Raw genomic sequence first — 19,013 nt, forward strand, 5'->3', positions numbered from 1 at the left:
TAATTTCATAAGAGAATCCTAGAGAAGACTTGTTTTTTTAAAGGAGCTTTATTCTCTTAAAGCTAGAAGAATATTTGTAAAACTTCTCCCTATTATTAATATATACAGTGAAATTCTTCAGCTACTTTAAAACAATGAAAGTCCTGACATATTTGATAAAGCATATTGCTCATAAATCAGTAAGTCAACGGATGGTGCTAATTTAGATAAAAACTGACTCTCCCAAAAGTATCTCTTTCTCAAATTCAATGAACAATCTTGCAAAGAGAAATTATTGTCTACAAACTGTACTGGGCAAAAAGGAAGATAGGCCAGGGGCAATTCCTACCATGCCTAATATGGTGGGTCAATAGCATTGTATCCATATAAAAAGATGTGCTTTCTTCTATAATTACCTTTTTCAAATATGGCATAAGACATGTGATTTGGTTTCATTATGACTATGTGCTTTAGGGTAATAATATCTTTGACAGGGCTATGAAACTGTGAACGAGTAACCCAAAACAATTTAACGAAAACCAGTAAAGTTCATAAGTATTATTACATATACATACATTTACAAATTCCAAAGGGCATTTCAAATAAAAGCACTCCTGAATGGCTAAAGGTCTTTTCCCTCCTACTTTTTTTAGCCTTCCATGTTTTGTAATTAAAAGACTGTCTTGCTTTAGTATATTCTTTTCAACTCTCAAGATTTTGATCAGAGAAATTAAGAAACAGTCAACTCCACAAAATCCATTCACTAGAAATTATTTGAAATCCTAATTCATAGCGCATATTATACTTTCAAAGCTTTATCATAACAAAAATTAAAAAATAACTAATTGATAATTATTCAGTAGCAAAAACAAGAAAATATAAAACAAAAAGGGGTCATAAGAAAATATTTTCTTTTTAGATTCATTTACAACTTACTTCAGTAAAATTAAGACTATTTTTGTATAGGATTTACCAATTTAATCAATCCCATGCTGAAAAAAAGAATAACTCAGTTTAGGCTTCCAGAATACCCTTGACCTGTTTTACCACCCTTTTCTATCTGGCAATGAAGAAAACATGCAGTAGTCCTCATAAAGCAATCTCTAGTAAAAATTACAAATTACAGCTTTCCAAATTTAATTCAACTAAAAAACTTCTCACATGGTAAACAGAAATTATAATCCCAAAGAAACACTATATGGATATTTCAGGGCTTTTACTTTGCCAGACTAGTGGATGATAAAGTGAAACATTTAAAAAAATCTTGTGAATCTTGCTTTAGATACTAGGGTATATTCCTGAAAACTTTACACGAATTAAACATAATTTTATATCTATTTGAGAAGCTTCCTGAACTAAAATGAATGATTTATTTAAGAATAATTAATCATCCCCATTTTATTTGTTTCAAGTAAATCAAATGTACAACAATGATTTTTTTTCAAAGCAGTATATCTACGTTAAATTTCTAGCTTCAGTGAATAATCTTGTCAGAAATTGAAGACTTCTCATAAGAGTTTTACAGAATACATCACAGCATTCCTGAAAATCCAAGAAAATGCTGTGTGAAGAAGGTTATATAAACCTTCTAGAAATATAATTGTGGAAGTGGACTTTTGCTCATGTAAAGTGTATAGCCTGAAAATAATGGAAATCAGTGAACAAATCTTCCTATAGTGGTGAATACTACTCCTATTGATAAGACATAATGGAAATGTACATAATATGTATTGTGGAGAACAATGTTCAAGGATGAATTAGGTAGAACAACTTCTGTCAGACCTCCTACTGTAAATCAGAAAATAAAACCTAAGGCTCACAGTATGGCAGGTTCAGTATTACCTCCATGGAGAGTTGACAAACAACTAAATACCTATAGGAACAGCAATAATTACAGTAGCTGTGTAAAGTGTGCTCACGTGTCAACATCCATACTTTTTGTGAATATCTGATGAGCTTATACAAGAAAGCCTAAGAAACCAATAGATACTACAGCTCAAACTATTCCTATATATCCGAAAGGTTTTTTTTCCCCTGAATAGCATGTAAAATACACGAATATAGTTTTGTTTTATGTTATATATACATTAAAAAACAACAACAACAACTGGGCTTCCCCGGTGGCTCAGACGGTAAAGAATCCGCCTATAATGCGGGAGACCTGGGTTTGATCCCTGTGTTGGCAAGATCCCTTGAAGGAGGGCAGGGCAACCCACCCAGGTATTCCTGCCTGGAGAACACCCATTGACAGAGAGCCTGGCAGGCTACAGTCCAAGGGGTCACAAAGAGTTGGACGTGACTGAGAGACTAATAAGCACACATGAAAAATTATATGCAGAAATGTTCACACGTCCCCCTTTGTAAATAACTGCTGAGATGGAATACCTGTGATTCTTACATATAGTTCAAAAAGTCAAGGAAATATTGGGCTTATTCCATGATTCTCTCCTTGGCCAGGTACACACTGTACAGTATTGCCAAACTATGTTTAGTTGTTAGTTACAAATTATGTGGAAAATGAACAAAAACAGAAAAGCTGGGATAAGAAAGACTGAATCATAGAAAAATAAAAATTAATAAAACATTTTTCTATTCAAAATTCATTTAGTGAACCTGACACATTGCTCTTCATTATGTAATAGCTTAGAAGACTTTGCAAGTCCAGTCTACCTATCAAATAAATTTCAACACTCAGATTAATTGATTTATGTAATATTAGAGAATAATGTTCCGTGACCACAAGCCCACCAGGGCATATGCAAATGCATGTTTATAAAAACACACAGGCACACAAGAAGTCTGAATGTCTTAAATTTTAGTTATACTTTCCAGTTGAATATAAATATGTAGTATAATAAACAATAAAATAAAATTCTCCTTTATTAACAGTTTTAAGAAGGATGGGGACAAGAGAACACGAAAATGAAGCATAACAGAAAGCTATGTAGGTGCACAAAATTAGTTTGTTCTGCAGATTTCATAATTAGATAGCATATACTAACAGAGCAACAAACATGCAAAGACTGAAATTTACTCTCCCTAATTAAGCAACTGTTTGGCAGGACTAATGTCCTATACCTGGCTTGACACCTGATTTAGCAGGCAATCTCAAATGAAAATTAATACTGCATGTAATAAATCTTAGTTACAAGTAACCGATCATGTTTAATATACGAAATCCTCGTGTTAAAAAATCACTGACATCTGCCAAAGCCAACAACGACAACATCATAATAACAATGACTGCATAGTTTTAGTCATTGAAAGCATAACAATATATAATAATAATAAAGGTTTCTGTGGATTTCCCTTATAACACCTTGCTTACTGTCATCTGATCATAACTCACCTGTAACTAACCTAGCTGCCATGTTAGCTTTTCTTCAGGGGCTAGGCCTTAATCATAAATGAATGAAATGACTAATTCAACATTGATAAAATCAGTGATACTTGGGGCCATTCTGGTGTTTACATCTTTCAAAAAGATCAACACACCTACTCAGTAGCACAATAGACTTAATCTTTCAAAATATTTACTTCTTTTCTAGGATTGAAAAATAACACGTTAACATTTAAATTTAAAGTGAATTTTAGTAATTAAGATATAGTTTTAGTCTTCCTCTTGTGGCCAGAATCACATTCTTCCTCCTCTTCCCTGACCATTTAAAATAGTTTTCCAGATCTAAAAGACCCACGAAAATATTTATTACTGCTTCCTGCCTTGGTTTTAATTTGCTACATTATATTACTTAATAACCTTAAAAAAAAAACCCTTTTCTTCTGCTAAGGGAGCAACTAATGCAAATAGAGCTGAGATATAAACATTACCAAAGAACAAGATGCTAACACAAATTTAAAGAATTTAGCAATTAAAATATATTTTAACTATTGACATCTGCTCACAATGTTATAAGTGATGAAAACCTAGTGTTCATATCCTTCATAATAAAAATTTATGCTGCACTTTAATACAAAGGCTGTGTTGCATAAACAAGAGGATTTAAAGCTGTAGCAGAGTGGCTGAATGAAAGGAAAATGGCAATCTTTCTGGCTCCAGTAGATGCCATTCCCTATCACACAATGTTTCCCACTCATAAATACATGACAAATACTTCCTCAATCATTTTTTACGAGCAGGGATGCACAGGGGGTAGTCAATGGCTAGCTTGAGGGAAAATAGGAACAGCAGGCGGCAGAAACTGTACAGAAAATGGCTATGTGGTAAATTCTCTTCTGGAACATCACTCAGTTACCCAGTCTTTGATCTTTCAGCTACAATTACACTAACTTCCACAAGATCTGACCCCGCCCCCCCCACTCCACCGGCAACCTCCAACAAACATACATACTTCCCCAAACCAGATCATTAGTTACACATAAAATCCAAAATTTGGTTTTATAAATAGGATCATCCATACCTCTACATTTTTATAAATTAAAATTTGCTATTTAGACAAGAGTTTACTTTCAATTGGCTATAACCATATCATCATCACAACTGGTCTCACAAAAAACATGGGGTGTCTGGCGACAGCTAAATCACAGACTGGCGTCTCCCAAGCAGTCTCTCTACCATTAGGGTCTGGGAAATGGTATTTACTATACAATTAGAGCCAGGGAGTTCTACCTGTAATCATCCAAATACAGGTGTGAGAAGCCCCTTTGGGCAAGGAAACTGACTCATCCCTTTTCATGTAAACTTTGATGTCTGTATTGTTTCACCGAGCCTCAGGAAACCTTACCATTCGTACTACAATGAGATTTATTAACTGAAGTCAAACAATATATTTTAAAATTCCTTCCCAAAGGTAACAATTTTTAACATATCAATCATGAAATTTATAAGAATTTTATATAAGAAATAGGAACTATTTATTTTAAAGTTAATTATCTATTAGAGGATACTGACCAGTCAGAACTAAAATTTCATGTCAGGTTTATGCTTTCTGGAACATTACCAATAAAGAGGCCAAATTCAGTTTCCTATCAGGAACACAAACTGTCTTACAGTAATATCAAGAGGGCATTTTTAGTTGCAGTAATTTCACAGAATTTATTCTAATGATTTATTGGAGTTAACCATCTGACATTAATTATTGTTTTGGCTTCCAGTCTATGAATGTTTATTTTTCAGTTTAAAGCTTCTCACTCTTTGATATCATATGGAAATGAGAATTTTTAATGGAAAATTGAAACCATGTGCATCTAAGTACTTAATGAAGTACAGGGGAAAAAACGACAATATATTTTAGGAGAATTCAGATATTTTGCTTTGGATAGCTTTGGCTTGTAGGCTTAACAGCATAAAATACTGAGACTCCAGTGAGTATGATGCCAAATGTGTACATGCCCTTATGTTACATGAACATATGATTGTTTGAAGCTACAAGTGAACAAAAAGGAAAACTTGCACATTTTGGTTACATGTCAAAAATGACAATCAATACATGAGTGCATCATTTTTATGTTTGTATATTTTAAACAAATACCTGATCTTTCCCTCCACCATAGAGGATTTTTAATTAAAAAAAAAATGTTTTTAAAGCATTCAATCTGGATTTTAAAACTTATGTCCAGCTACGATCCCAAGCAGGTATTTTAAAGTCATATAAAACATCAACAAAGTTAAAATACCCTAGATTAAAAAGTTTTATTGCTCTAACTACATTTATTCTCATTTTGCACAGGAAAAAACATTAATGTCTACTCAATTTAAGTTTGATAATTAAATATATATAATTTGATACTGCCTAATGTATTCCTTTTCTCCCCTTTTAAGTTCTCTCAGTGTAAATCATTCAGAGACTCATCTCAAAATGCTAACAACAGGCAAAGCTTTCCCTCCCATTTTAAAGTTTTTAATAATAAGGATAAATGTATTAAAATCAAACATAGTAAGTACATATGTGTGTGTTTGCATGTGTATAGATATATGTGAGGGTATATCTGGAGAGAAAAAATCTTACCATTTGTTTTTCTTTCTAATGTAGTCTTTTTCGGAAAGATTAACCAAGTAGACCATTGGTTTTGAAGTCAGAAATAAGTGTTTATTCAATACTTCAATCTAAAGTGGGAGACAGAAAAAGAATCCTTTTTAAAAGTTGAGTAAATAAAGTCATTGAAGAACTTGAAATAAAATTCTATTTAAACAAGTAGCCATTTTTATTTTTATAGATTTTGTTTCTTAAAGATTAGTTGTCATGAAATATCAGGAGTAGAGAAAAAGAAAAAAATAACAAGTTTGGGAATAAGAAATCACTGAGAGAAATAAAGTTTTACTAGGCATAATAATAAGTGAAAAATAATGACAACTTTAACTTGTTCTCTAAGAAATCAAAGGTAATAATAGATGGCATCATATTCATAACTTACCTCTTTGTCATTCCAATCATGATAGAATCGAACAGGTTTCTTTTGATCTATAACCCAGGATTTGACTTTGCACATTATGTCCTATATACAATTGGGAAAAAAGTAAGTACAAGATGAATACTAAGCATTTAGATACTAAATATTAAAATTAAAAGTTTTCAAACCCTCAAAATAAAAATAAAGTCAACTTTTTTATGAAAAGAGAACTGAGTCACACAGATAATCATTTTCAATATCTTATTAAAAAACCAAATAGCAATGAAACATTAATGTGGCATTAACATTTTAACATGTGAAATGTGGAATACTAGCAAAGTCAGTAATAATCTTAAAAATTTTCAAGACAATTAAAACACACCAAAGTCTACAAGAGTTAATAATATATCAATACTATTGAGTAATGTTAATTGCAAGATAAACATGCTATTAATTAGGAAATGGGGGGATACTAGAGAAATACTGAATTATAATTTTTCCTTAAAAAGAAAAACAAAATAGATGAAATTGAGCCTATTATTGATGATCTAGCCTCCAAAATATTAAATCAGCTGACCAAAACCCTTTTAATTCTGAATTAATTTTTTGCCGACACCTTCTCCCTGCCCACTTCTCCTGTCCTTGGCTCCAAACCCCCACCCTCCCACAACCTGCCAAAGCCTCCATTACACAATGGCAAGAGCCCTGCACTGGTGACCTCCAACCAGCTGCATTCACTTTCAGAACATCTCTCTCTGCTGGAAATCTAAAGGCCTTTTAGTTAGCAAGCTAGTGTGCATTCAGAAGGAGTAACTGCAGGAAGAGCCCAATGTGCTTTGTTTCTCTGGCCTTTCTTCACAGAAAGATTAATCATCTGTGAAATGGAAACGGCAAACAGCAAGTGACACAAACTGAACCCTTCAAGCTTTTCCTCATCAGTTTTGTGGTTCTGAATCTAAAAGCTGCGTGTGGCAAGGTTCTCCTTACAGGCAGGTGTTAATAAAAGGCTCTTGGGTCTGAAAGGTCAAACTTAGCTCTTCGAGAAGTGCGTTTGAGAGTCATCTGTTTTTCGTTGTTGTTGTTAAAGGCAACTTATGAGTATGTTTTAAATATTCATTTCTCAAATTTTATTGTAATATACAATTATTAGTAATAGAGTTCTTAGATTTTCATTGATGCATGTTACTTTATCATAAATCAGTGAGTCTTCTATAAATATCTACTTATTAAATTACCTCAATATTTAGTATACCTTCCTTACAAATCTTGCTGTTACCAACAGGAAAAATAAGGAAAAAGCTCTATATCCTTAGATCCTGATTTGAAACCCTCCAGGAAAAAGACTTCCCACAGACTTTAACAAGGAAGGGCAAGCTAAAAAGTTTTAATGAAATCTAACATGTTCTGCTTAAGAATAATCACTTTTACTCTTCTATAACTGAATTTCACTCATAAATGTTTAAAAGTGGCTAATGTAACACCATTTCCTACAAGGAGAAGATCAAAGTGCTATATTACAAATGCATTATGATTAAAAAAGCCCTGTGCAGCCTTGCTATTAACTGTTCTTTAAACCCTAAAAGGCTTCCCATAGATCTCACTTGGCACTGCATATACAACCTTTGACAAGTAATGTAGACCATTTTTATTCATTGCCTAAAATTGTAGGCAATTATGTGCGTCACACTGGCCACCTGCAAATTCTGAATGCCTGCTCCAGTTGTCAGTGCAAAAAACTAATGTCGGAGGGGATTAATCTAGGGGGAGAGAGTCCTCTTTAATGGCTCCAGCAGGTGAAATGGCCCAGCTGGTTACTATGATGAGTGGCCAGAACAGCTTATGTAGAGACACGCAACAAGATTATACAAAAGAAGGAGAAAACAGTGGTACCATCTTATATTTGGCTCTATTAGGTTTTTTTTCCAATTAAAAAAAGGAGAAGAAAACAGACAAAGGAAAGCCAAACCAAAAATAAGGAAGGAAATTAAATCTTAATCATACAAAAAGTGTAAAATACTTTTGTAACCATAAATATTTTTACGAATCCAAAGGGTCTCAATAAATGCTGATTGCTAGTGAAGGAATTTCAGAATTTCGCTTTCCTTTTAAATTAACTAGACCATGACTTCAGATATAGAGATCTTATCACAAAATCTTTTTGGCACTAGTTTTTTTCCCTCCTTCTCACTAACATATTATATTACAAATAAGGAGCACTCACAGTTTAGATAAAGAAAATGAACACATAATTCAAGTTCTAAAGCAGTATATTCACTAAAGCCAGGTTCAAATCTTAGAAAAATTTATAGATTATAACCAAGTTTTTAAACAGTTGAATGTAAAAATACTTTAAGATTTAAAATATTTATTTTAAACTCAACACTCTCTTAAATATCACCACAAAAGATTTAACAGCCAAGAAAAGACACCTTAGATTACTAAGATGTCAGTTTTACTTAAGACAAATAAAAAATAGATTGCTCTCAGATGAGATTATCTTACATGATATAGTACCAAACTGCATAGTTCTTACAGTAAAAATTAATTTTTAGTTTTAGCAAAACTAAAGATATTATGTTTCTTATCTGACAAACTTCTGATCAAACGAAAGAAAACATTTGGACTTATGTGCATAAAATATTTAATGGATTGACTGAATTTTTTCTTATGCTTGAATATATACACACATATATTAATAATTATGTTTAGATCAATATTCCTTTAATTGAATGCATTTAACTGAAAAAGTAATCTATAAGAATATATACTTCAGACCACAATAAAAACATTAAATAAAAAAACTAATGCTTGATGCATCAGAAGTCACTTTAGAATTTTGTATTTCTTTAGTTAACATTGTTACACGGAAATACAGATGTAGGAAGAGGGCAGTTCTGATAACCTTAACAAATCCCCCATTTTCAAAATAAATTCTGTACATGGTGAAGATTATGAAAAAATTCCTACTCATTTGAACTTTTTTGGTTATATGGCAAAAACATGAGTATACTAACTTGAGGTAACCATTTAATGCTTAAATGTGGGAATAAATCCTAGATCCACCACTCACCAGTCTATAACCTGCTGCTTCATTGATAAATTGCAGATAAAGATGCTATCTACCTCCTGGGGGTTGTTGTAAAGTTCAAAATGCATATAAGGTGTTTAGTATAGGTGTTGGCAGAGTAAGTTCTCAAGAAATGTGAGTTGTCCTTGCTATTACGACTACTGAAAAATACTAATGATCTACAAAATGGCAAAACAGTCTCTTGGGTACTCCTTTAAAGCACACATCTTCTCCAACTGGAATAATTGCTCGTTAGTCCTTTTCTTAAATTTCTGATGATTACCAATAATACTGGCTTTCTTAGTGAAATCTCAATTCAGGCCTCTAGTCTTAACATTCTATAAGGACTAGCTTTTGCTGAACTATGCTTTAACTACCAAAAAAAAAAAAAAAAATCCAAATTCACCTTGAACACTTTGCTCTTCTGCCCTTACTCTTCTTATTAACAATAGCCTAATATTTACACTTCAGAAAGGCTCTATGTTCTTGGTGTAGCTTATTACTGTCATTGTTAATAGCAGTTGTAATATATTTAGACTCAGAAAGGGTATGTGACTTGCCTAAATTCTGATTGCCAGTAAGGGGCAGACCTGAGATTCAGATTCAGGTCTAAGTGACTCAAAAATTCACTTTCTGTTCAACCACTCTGGTTTGTTTGTCTTCCTTGGAAGTGGAAGTGTTAGTCACTCAGTTGTGTCCAACTCTTGTGACCCCATGTATTGCAGCCTGCCAGGCTCCTCTGTCCATGGAATTCTCTGTAATTACTCCTTGGTTAGCCTAGGCATTCCAAGGTTGTTATTCAATGTCCTCATCCTCATTCCAGTGTCATCAGGAAAATTCAGTATTCTTACTAGTTGGTTACAATATCTAATTATCAATCCATGTACTACAAAAATATTATTTTCTTTGCAGACACTACCATAACCTATGGACAGAGGAGCCTGGCAGGCTATAGTCCATGGGGTCGCAAAGAGTCGGACAGGACTTAGCAACTGAACCAAGTTATGTTATATAACCCATAACTAGATTTTTCCGACTACTTGACTACTCTATTTTGTATTCTTTAGTTCCCAAAGCAGAAATTATTAGTTCATGATCCATAAATGGGTTTCAGGAGTTTCCTAATATCCTGAAATTGTATTAAAGTTCTATGTTTATGTACCTTTGAAGGATAACGGCACACATCTTCCAAATGCTTTTAAAAAGGATTCACAATCCACAAATCCAAGAACCATGGTTATGAGTGACTCCATGGCAATACTCCAAGGCCCCAACGACAGTCAATTAAGTATATGTTCTAGGTTCACGGACTCCCAGATTTGCAATCCAAGACACTGACCTAAAACTTGCTTCAGCCAGACTCTGCACTCAAAATTCATCTATTCTTATCAAAACCATCCTGATTAAAATTCTAGCTACTATAAAGTTTATCTAAGACAATTCTAGGTTCACGGACTCCCAGATTTGCAATCCAAGACACTGACCTAAAACTTGCTTCAGCCAGACTCTGCACTCAAAATTCATCTATTCTTATCAAAACCATCCTGATTAAAATTCTAGCTACTATAAAGTTTATCTAAGACAATTACAGTTAAAATCATAATAGGGTTGTTGGAGAACATTACAAATTAAATATATCATTATTCTAGAAAATGAACTGCTTGAGAGTTAAGTTTTGGGCTTCCCTGGTGGCTCAGATGGTAAAGAATCTGCCTGTAATGTGGGAGACCTGGGTTCGATCCCTGGGTTGTGAAGATCCCTCGGAGGAGGGCGTGGCAACCGACTCCAGTTTTCTTGCCTGGAGAATCCCATGGACAGAGGAGCCTGGCAGGCTACAGTCCATGGGGTCGCAAAGAGTTGGAATGACTGAGCGACTAAGCACAGCACAGAGAAAAATAAGTATTAAAAGCTAGTTTGACAGAAAAAGAGACACAGATGTACAGAACAGACTTTTGGACTCTGTGGGAGAAGGCGAGGGTGGGATGTTTCGAGAGAACAGCATCGAAACATGTATATTATCTAGGGTGAAACAGATCACCAGCCCAGGTTGAATGCATGAGACAAGTGCTCGGGCCTGGTGCACTGGGAAGACCCAGAGGGATCGGGTAGAAAGGGAGGTGGGAGGGGGGAATCGGGATGGGGAATACATGTAAATCCATGGCTGATTCATGTCAATGTATGACAAAAACCACTACAATATTGTAAAGTAATTAGCCTCCAACTAATAAAAATGGAAAAAAAAAAAAGCTAGTTTTACTATATATTTAAATAAACCATAAAGCTACAATAATTAGAACAGTTTGATACTAGCACAAAAAGGTAAAGATTAAAAACAACCTAAAACACATTAACTGGAGATTTATTAACAAATTACGGGACATTTATAGAACAGTTTTCATGCAAGGAAAAATGTTCAAAATACACTGCTAAGTTAAAAAAAAGCAGATTCAGAACAAAGGAAAGAAGTTAAGAATATGGATATTATTGTCAAACAGATTTGGGTTCAAGTCTTGACTCTGCCACTTTCTAGCTGTGCAACTTTAGGACAGCTACTGAACCTGAACCTGTTTGTTTCTGTAAAATTGGGATAGTAATGCCAATTCAACATACAATGATTGTGAGGATTAAATGAGAAAACGAATGTAAAGGTCAGGTGTGCCCATGGGACTCTGATGTGTGAATACCCCATCTGCCTATTCCGGCCCCATGACCTGTCAGGCCGCAGACCCTCACAAAGCACGTGTGTGTGTGTATGTGTGTGAGTGAGAGCTCCTAGGTGGGGGAAGGTCTGGACTTCATGGAGCAGAACTGACTCAGGGCAGAGAAAGGGGCCTGAGGTCAGCACAGCCAGGAGGACCCCAACTTTCAGGCAGGCAGTAAACATTCCACAGATATTAAGTATTATTATTTATGGCAAAATGGCATAATGTGATTACATTTGTGGTTCTGAAACTATATATAATACATATAAATAAATGTACTCATAAAATGAAACTGGACAGATGTCTTATCAAATTGGTAGCAATAGAAATCAGGAAGATTCCAGAGAGATTTTCCTTTTCTGCCTTCTATTTAAAAACTACAATGATATTTTATTTATTTTTAACCAATAAATGCTATCTTTAAAATTGGAGGGAAAAAAAGGTATATTCACAGGGTGAGGGGGGAGGGAGGACTTGATCTATCTTCTGCTCACCCTCTCTAATCCTCAAATTTGATGGTTAACTAGGTAGCTTTGGCAGTTTATCAAGGTGACTCACTCTTATTCTGCAATAATGACAGATTCCAAGCCTGGTACTTGTCTCTAGCCAAACCCACTATCCTAAAACCTGAGGCTAATAACCAGATGAGCTGACCTGTACTGGTTGGGTGGCTTTAACACACACAGCCAACAATGCACTCAGACCAAAAGAATGGGGAAAAGGCTTCCAGCTCAAAGTAGTCTGGTTAGAAGTCCACTAACACAGGTTCCTCCTGCTCCAACCAAGTATTCCCTTTAAACATCCCAAACTGAGGAAAGTCCAATCTACACTTTCATCATGAAACACAATGCTATCGTATTCTAAGTTGAAATTTAGCATCTGCTTGAGTCACGGTTCCAAGTCTATGCCCCGAACAGTAATCCTGAAGAAGCTGAAGTTGAACGGTTCTATGAAGACCTACAAGACATTTTAGAACTAACACCCAAAAAAGATGTCCTTTTCACTATAGCAGACTGGAATGCAAAAGTAGGAAGTCAGGAAACACCTGGAGTAACAGGCAAATTTGGCCTTGGAGTACAGAATGAAATAGGGCAAAGGCTAACAGAGTTCTGCCAAGAGAACGCACTGGTCATAGCAAACACCCTCCTCCAACAACGTAAGAGAAGACTCTACACGTGGACATCACCAGATGGTCAACACCAAAATCAGACTGATTATATTTTCTGCAGCCAAAGATGGAGAAGCTCTATACAGTCAGCAAAAACAAGACTGGGAGCTGACTGTGGCTCAGATTATGAACTCCTTATAGGCAAATTCAGACTTAAATTGAAGAAAGTAGGGAAAACCACTAGACCATTCAGGTATGACCTAAATAAAATCCCTTATGACCATACAGTGAAAGTGAGAAATAGATTTAAGGGACTAGATCTAATAGACAGAGTGCCTGATGAACTATGGACAGAGGTTCATGACATCGTACAGGAGACAGGAATCAAGATCATCCCCAAGAAAAACAAATGCAAAAAAGCAAAATGGCTGTCTGAGGAGGCCTTACAAATAGCTGTGCAAAGAAGAGAAGCGAAAAGCAAAGGAGAAAAGGATATTCCAAAGAATAGCAAGGAGAGATAAGAAAACCTTCCTCAGCGATCAGTGCAAAGAAATAGAGGAAAACAATAGAATGGAAAAGACTAGAGATCTCTTCAAGAAAATTAGAGATACCAAGGGAATATTTAATGCAAAGATGGGCTCAATAAACGACAGAAATGGTATGGACCTAACAGAAGCAGAAGAGATTAAGAAGAGGTGGCAAGAATACACAGAAGAACTATACAAAAAAGATCTTCACAACCCAGATAATCACGATGGTGTGATCAGTCCCATTCACCTAGAGCAAGACATCCTGGAAGTCAAGTGGGCCTTAGGAAGCATCACTACAAACAAAGCTAGTGGAGGTGATGGAATTCCAGTTGAGCTATTTCAAATCCTAAAAGATGATGCTGTGAAAGTGCTGCACTCAATATGCCAGCAAATTTGGAAAACTCAGCGGTGGCCACAGGACTGGAAAAGGTCAGTTTTCATTCCAATCCCAAAGAAAGGCAATGCCAAAGAATGTTCAAACTACACACAATGGCACTCGTCTCACATGCTAGTAAAGTAATGCTCAAAATTCTCCAAGCCAGGCTTCAGCAATACATGAACCGTGAACTTCCACATGTTCAAGCTGGTTTTAGAAGCAGAGGAACCAGAGATCAAATTGCCAACATCCACTGGATCATCGAAAAAGCAAGAGAGTTCCAGAAAAACATCTATTTCTGCTTCACTGACTATGCCAAAGCCTTTGACTGTGTGGATCACAATAAACTGTGGAAAATTCTGAAGGAGATGGGAATACCAGACCACCTGACCTGCCTCTTGAGAAACCTGTATGCAGGTCAAGAAGCAACAGTTAGAACTGCACATGGCACAACAGACTGGTTCCAAATAGGAAAAGGAGTACGTCAAGGCTGTATACTGTCACCCTGCTTATTTAACTTATATGCAGAGTACATCATGAGAAACGCTGGGCTGGAGGAAGCACAAGCTGGAATCAAAATTGCCAGGAGAAATATCAATAACCTCAGATATGCAGATGACACCACCCTTATGGCAGAAAGTGAAGAAGAACTAAAGAGCCTCTTGATGAAAGTGAAAGAGGCGAGTGAAAAAGTTGGCTTAAAGCTCGACATTCAGAAAACTAAGATCATGGCATCTGGTCCCATCACTTCAAGGCAAATATATGGGGAAACAGTGGAAACAGTGGCTGACTTTATCTTGGAGGGCTTCAAAATCACTGCAGGTGGTGATTGCAGTCATGAAATGAAAAGATGCTTACTCCTTGGAAGGAAAGTTATGACCAACCTAGACAGCATATTAAAAAGCAGAGACATTACTTTGGCAACAAAGGTCCATCTAGTTAAGGCTATTGTTTTTCCAGTGGTCATGTATGGATGTTAGAGTTGGACTATAAAGAAAGCTGAGCACCAAAGAATTGATGCTTTTGAAGTGTGGTGTTAGAGAAGACTCTTGAGAGTCCCTTGGACTGCAAGGAGATCCAACCAGTCCATCCTAAAGGAGATCAGTCCTGGGTGTACATTGGAAGGACTGATGTTGAAGCTGAGACTCCAATCCTTTGGCCACCTGATATGAAGAACTGACTCATTTGAAAAGACCCTGATGCTGGGAAAGATTGAGGGCAGGAGGAGAAGGGGACGACAGGGGATGAGATGATTGGATGGCATCACTGACTCAATGGACATGGGTTTGTGTGGACTCCGGGAATTGGTGATGGATAGGGAGGCCTGGCGTGCTGCAGTCCATGGGGTTGCAAAGAGTAGGACACGACTGAGTGACTGAACTGAATCAGAATAATAAGTATTTGTTGCTCTACTAGATGAATGCTGCTAATGGGTGGGGGATGTCCTCCAAGAATTAAAATGATAGATTAACTCTAGCAATAACCTGGTACAATGTACTCTGGCAGATGTTGGTTTTCAGTTATGTGATTCACTTAAAGGAATAGTGTAAACTTTCGTTTACAATTCAGAGCAATGTCCCTGAATCCTGTTGACTACAAAGTAGCAACTGTGATGGAAACCAATTCATTTTTGAGGTATAGATCTCAGCAGAAGATTTGACCATTAATAGGAAGACAACAGGGCTTCCCTGATGGCTCAGATGGTAAGAGACTCTGCCTGCAATGCAGGAAATCTGAGTTCAATCCCTGGGTTGGGAAGATCCTCTGGAGAAAGGAATGGCTACCCACTCCAGTATTCTTGCCTGGAGAATTCCATGGACAGAGGAGCCTGGTGGGCTGCAGTACATGGGGTCACATGACTGAACGACTAACACTTTAACTTTTCACAACGATGGCAACTACTCCTATGATTCCCATATATTAGTCTGAGTAGACTTTACCATGTTCAAGGAAGGACAAAGGGAACAGGAAACGCCCACAAATCTGATTTTAATGAAATGGTTACTGAATAAGGAGAGTCATAAAGGAAGAGGAAGACAATCACATACACACAACACCCTCTTAATGAATCATTTTGCATACTTGGCAAAATGCAAAACAATAGAGCATCTATGAAACAGAAGCATGAGGCCATAAAGAGAGAACAGTGTGAGGTTAGAAAAAATGGAAAAGGTGTCAAGAGTGCTGATGAACTAAGATAGATTTTTAAGGAAGCCAAAATCTAAGTAGGAAAATAAAAATCCAAGTTGAAGATTCACCTTATATGGCAGAATATAATCAGTGGCTGGGAGGCCAAACTTGAACAGGGGTTATACTGAAGCATAACATAAACTCAGTGTAACATATATAAGTGTACAGCTTGATGAAGTATCACAGAATAAGCAGATGCATGTAACTACCACCTGATCAACACGCAGAATATTATTAGCAATGTAGTCACCATGTTCCACTCCTCTCCAGAGATAATCACCTCCTGGCTTCTTTGCATCACAAGCTGGCTCGTTATTAAAATTTATGAAAATAAAATCATACAGTAAGTATTGTTTGGGTCCAGCTTCTTTCCTTCAACATTGTTTGTGAAATTCATCCACACTCTTAAATAAGCTGTGGTGTGTTTTTTCTTTGCCACATAATATTCCATTTTAGGAATATAACCTCAATTTATCTATACTATTGATAAGACACTTAGGTTGTTTATACTTTAAACCTATTACAAATGAAGCTGCTATTAACATTCTTGTACATGTATCTTAGTAAATTTATGCATGCATTTCTCTTGAGCATATACCTAAGACAATTTTAGGTCACAGGTTTACTCTAACTTACTATACACTGCTAATCAGTTTTCAGAAGCAGATGTACTAATTTACACTCACATCAACACTGTCTGAGAATTCCATTTGCTTTTCATTCCCTCCAACACTTGGACTGTCAGTTTTCTTATGGTAAAAGTGTGAAAATTTATGGTAAAAGCGTGAAAGTGTTAGTCACTCAGTTGTGTCCGACTCTTTGCAACCCCATAGACTGTATGGACTGTAGCCCGCCAGGCTCCTCTGTCCATGGGATTCTCCAGGCAAGAATACTGGAGTGGGTTGCCATGCCCTCCTCCAGGGGATCTTCCTGTCCCAGGGATCAAACCCGGGTCCCCTGCATTGTAGACATTCTTTACCATCTGAGCCACCAGGGAAGCCAATTTATGGTAAGTGTATACTATCTCACTGCAGTCTGAATTTGTATTTCCCAAATGATTAATGGGGGACTTCCTCTTTTATGAAGTACTTTTTCACATCTTTTATCTGTTTTTCTATTGTGCTGCCTTTTTCTTATTTATTTACAGCTCTTTGCATTATCTGTAGACATGTTCTTTACTAAGTACCACAAATATATGTTCTTTCACTCTGCGTGTGTGTGTGCTCTGAGTCACTCAATTGTGCCCAACTCTTTGAGACCCCATGGACTGTAGCCCCCCCAGGCTCCTCTCTCCATGGAATTTTCCAGGCAAGAATACTGAAGTGGGTTGCCATTTCCTATTCCAAGAGATCTTCCTGACCCAGGGATCTAACCCGAGTCTCTTGCATTTCCTGTATTGGCAAGCTTACCTTTTCAAATTCTGTTTAGTAAAAGTCCTAATTTTAATGTAGCCCACTCTAAAAATCTTTTCCTTTATGATTACTGCTTTCTGTTTCTGGTTTAAAAAAATATTTGTTTATTCTAAGGTCATAAAATATTCTATGTTATATCAATATTATAGATGTTTTATTCTATAAATTTCACTTTTTACTCTGTAAATTTTGCCTTTTGAGTATAGTGTGAGGTGGGTGAGAACTTACCTTCTCTCCCACAAAGATATCCAACTGTTCCAACAGTTTCTTTTTTTCTTTTTCTTTTTAATTTATTTATTTTTAGCTATGCAGGGTCTTTGTTGTTGCACGGATTTTTTTCTCATTGCCGAGAGCAGGGCTAGTCCCTAATTGCAGTGCGTGGGCTTCTCTTGTTGTGGAGAACAGGCTGTAGGGTGTTTGGGCTTCAGTAGTTGTAGCTTGTGGGCTCTAGAGCACAGGTTCAATAGTTGTGGCACAAAGGCTTAGTTGTTCCACAGCATGTGGGATTCTCCAGGACCAGGGACTGGACCTGGGTATCCTGCATTGGCAGGAATGTTCTTTACCACTGAGCCACCAGGGGAGGCCCCCAACACCACTTCTTAGTAAAAGTATTTCTCCATTACTCTGCAGTGCCATCTCTATCGCAAATTTGTGTCTGTATACCCATTCTCTTCCAGCAGTCAATTTGTCTATCGTTGCCTGTCTTAATCACTGCAGATTTGTAATAGTCTTGATATAAGGTTGATTACACAAAGTTGCCTCCATCTTTGTTCTTTTGAGATTGCTTTGCTTATTTGGTGACCTCTGCATTTCCATGTAAAATTTAGTTGTCAATTTCTAAAACAACATGACATGACTTTGACCAGGATCTGTTGAATCTACAGATCAATTTTAGAGAGATATGACATCTTTAAAATACCAAGTCTTCCAATCAAAACTGGTATAACCTTCCATTCATTCATTTATTTCTCTAAATAAAGGCTTTATAGTTTTGTGTAGAAACTTTACTATAACTTCCACGAGATGGAGAAGTCTCTTGAGAGTCCCTTGAACTTCAAGATCAAACCAGTCAATCCTGAAGGATATCAGTCCTGAATATTTATTGGAAGGACTGATGCTGAGGCTGAAGCTCCAATACTTTGGCCACCTGATGCAAAGAACTGACTCACTGGAAAAGACCCTAATGCTGGGAAAGATTGAAGGCAGGAGGAGAAGGGGACGACAGAGGATGAGACAGATAGCTGGATGGCATCACCAACTTGATGGACGAGTTTGAGCAAGCTCCAGGAGTTGGTGATGGA

The 19,013-nt window shown here is 36.3% G+C and overlaps 1 protein-coding gene across 1 annotated transcript in view; it reads right to left on the bottom strand.

Moving 5' to 3' along the window:
- OLA1 (Obg like ATPase 1) overlaps window positions 1-19,013 on the bottom strand; it is a 161,801-nt gene that overhangs the window by 39,190 nt on the left and 103,598 nt on the right. The window contains exons 6-7 of the mRNA XM_065931779.1: window positions 6,352-6,432; window positions 5,946-6,043 (exon numbers count right to left, since the gene is read on the bottom strand). Of these exons, the coding sequence (XP_065787851.1) occupies window positions 5,946-6,043; window positions 6,352-6,432 (179 nt within the window). The remainder of the gene's footprint in view (window positions 1-5,945; window positions 6,044-6,351; window positions 6,433-19,013) is intronic.

The sequence above is a fragment of the Muntiacus reevesi genome, chromosome 3 (assembly GCF_963930625.1).
Source record: "Muntiacus reevesi chromosome 3, mMunRee1.1, whole genome shotgun sequence".
In the NCBI taxonomy this organism is placed as follows: domain Eukaryota; kingdom Metazoa; phylum Chordata; class Mammalia; order Artiodactyla; family Cervidae; genus Muntiacus; species Muntiacus reevesi.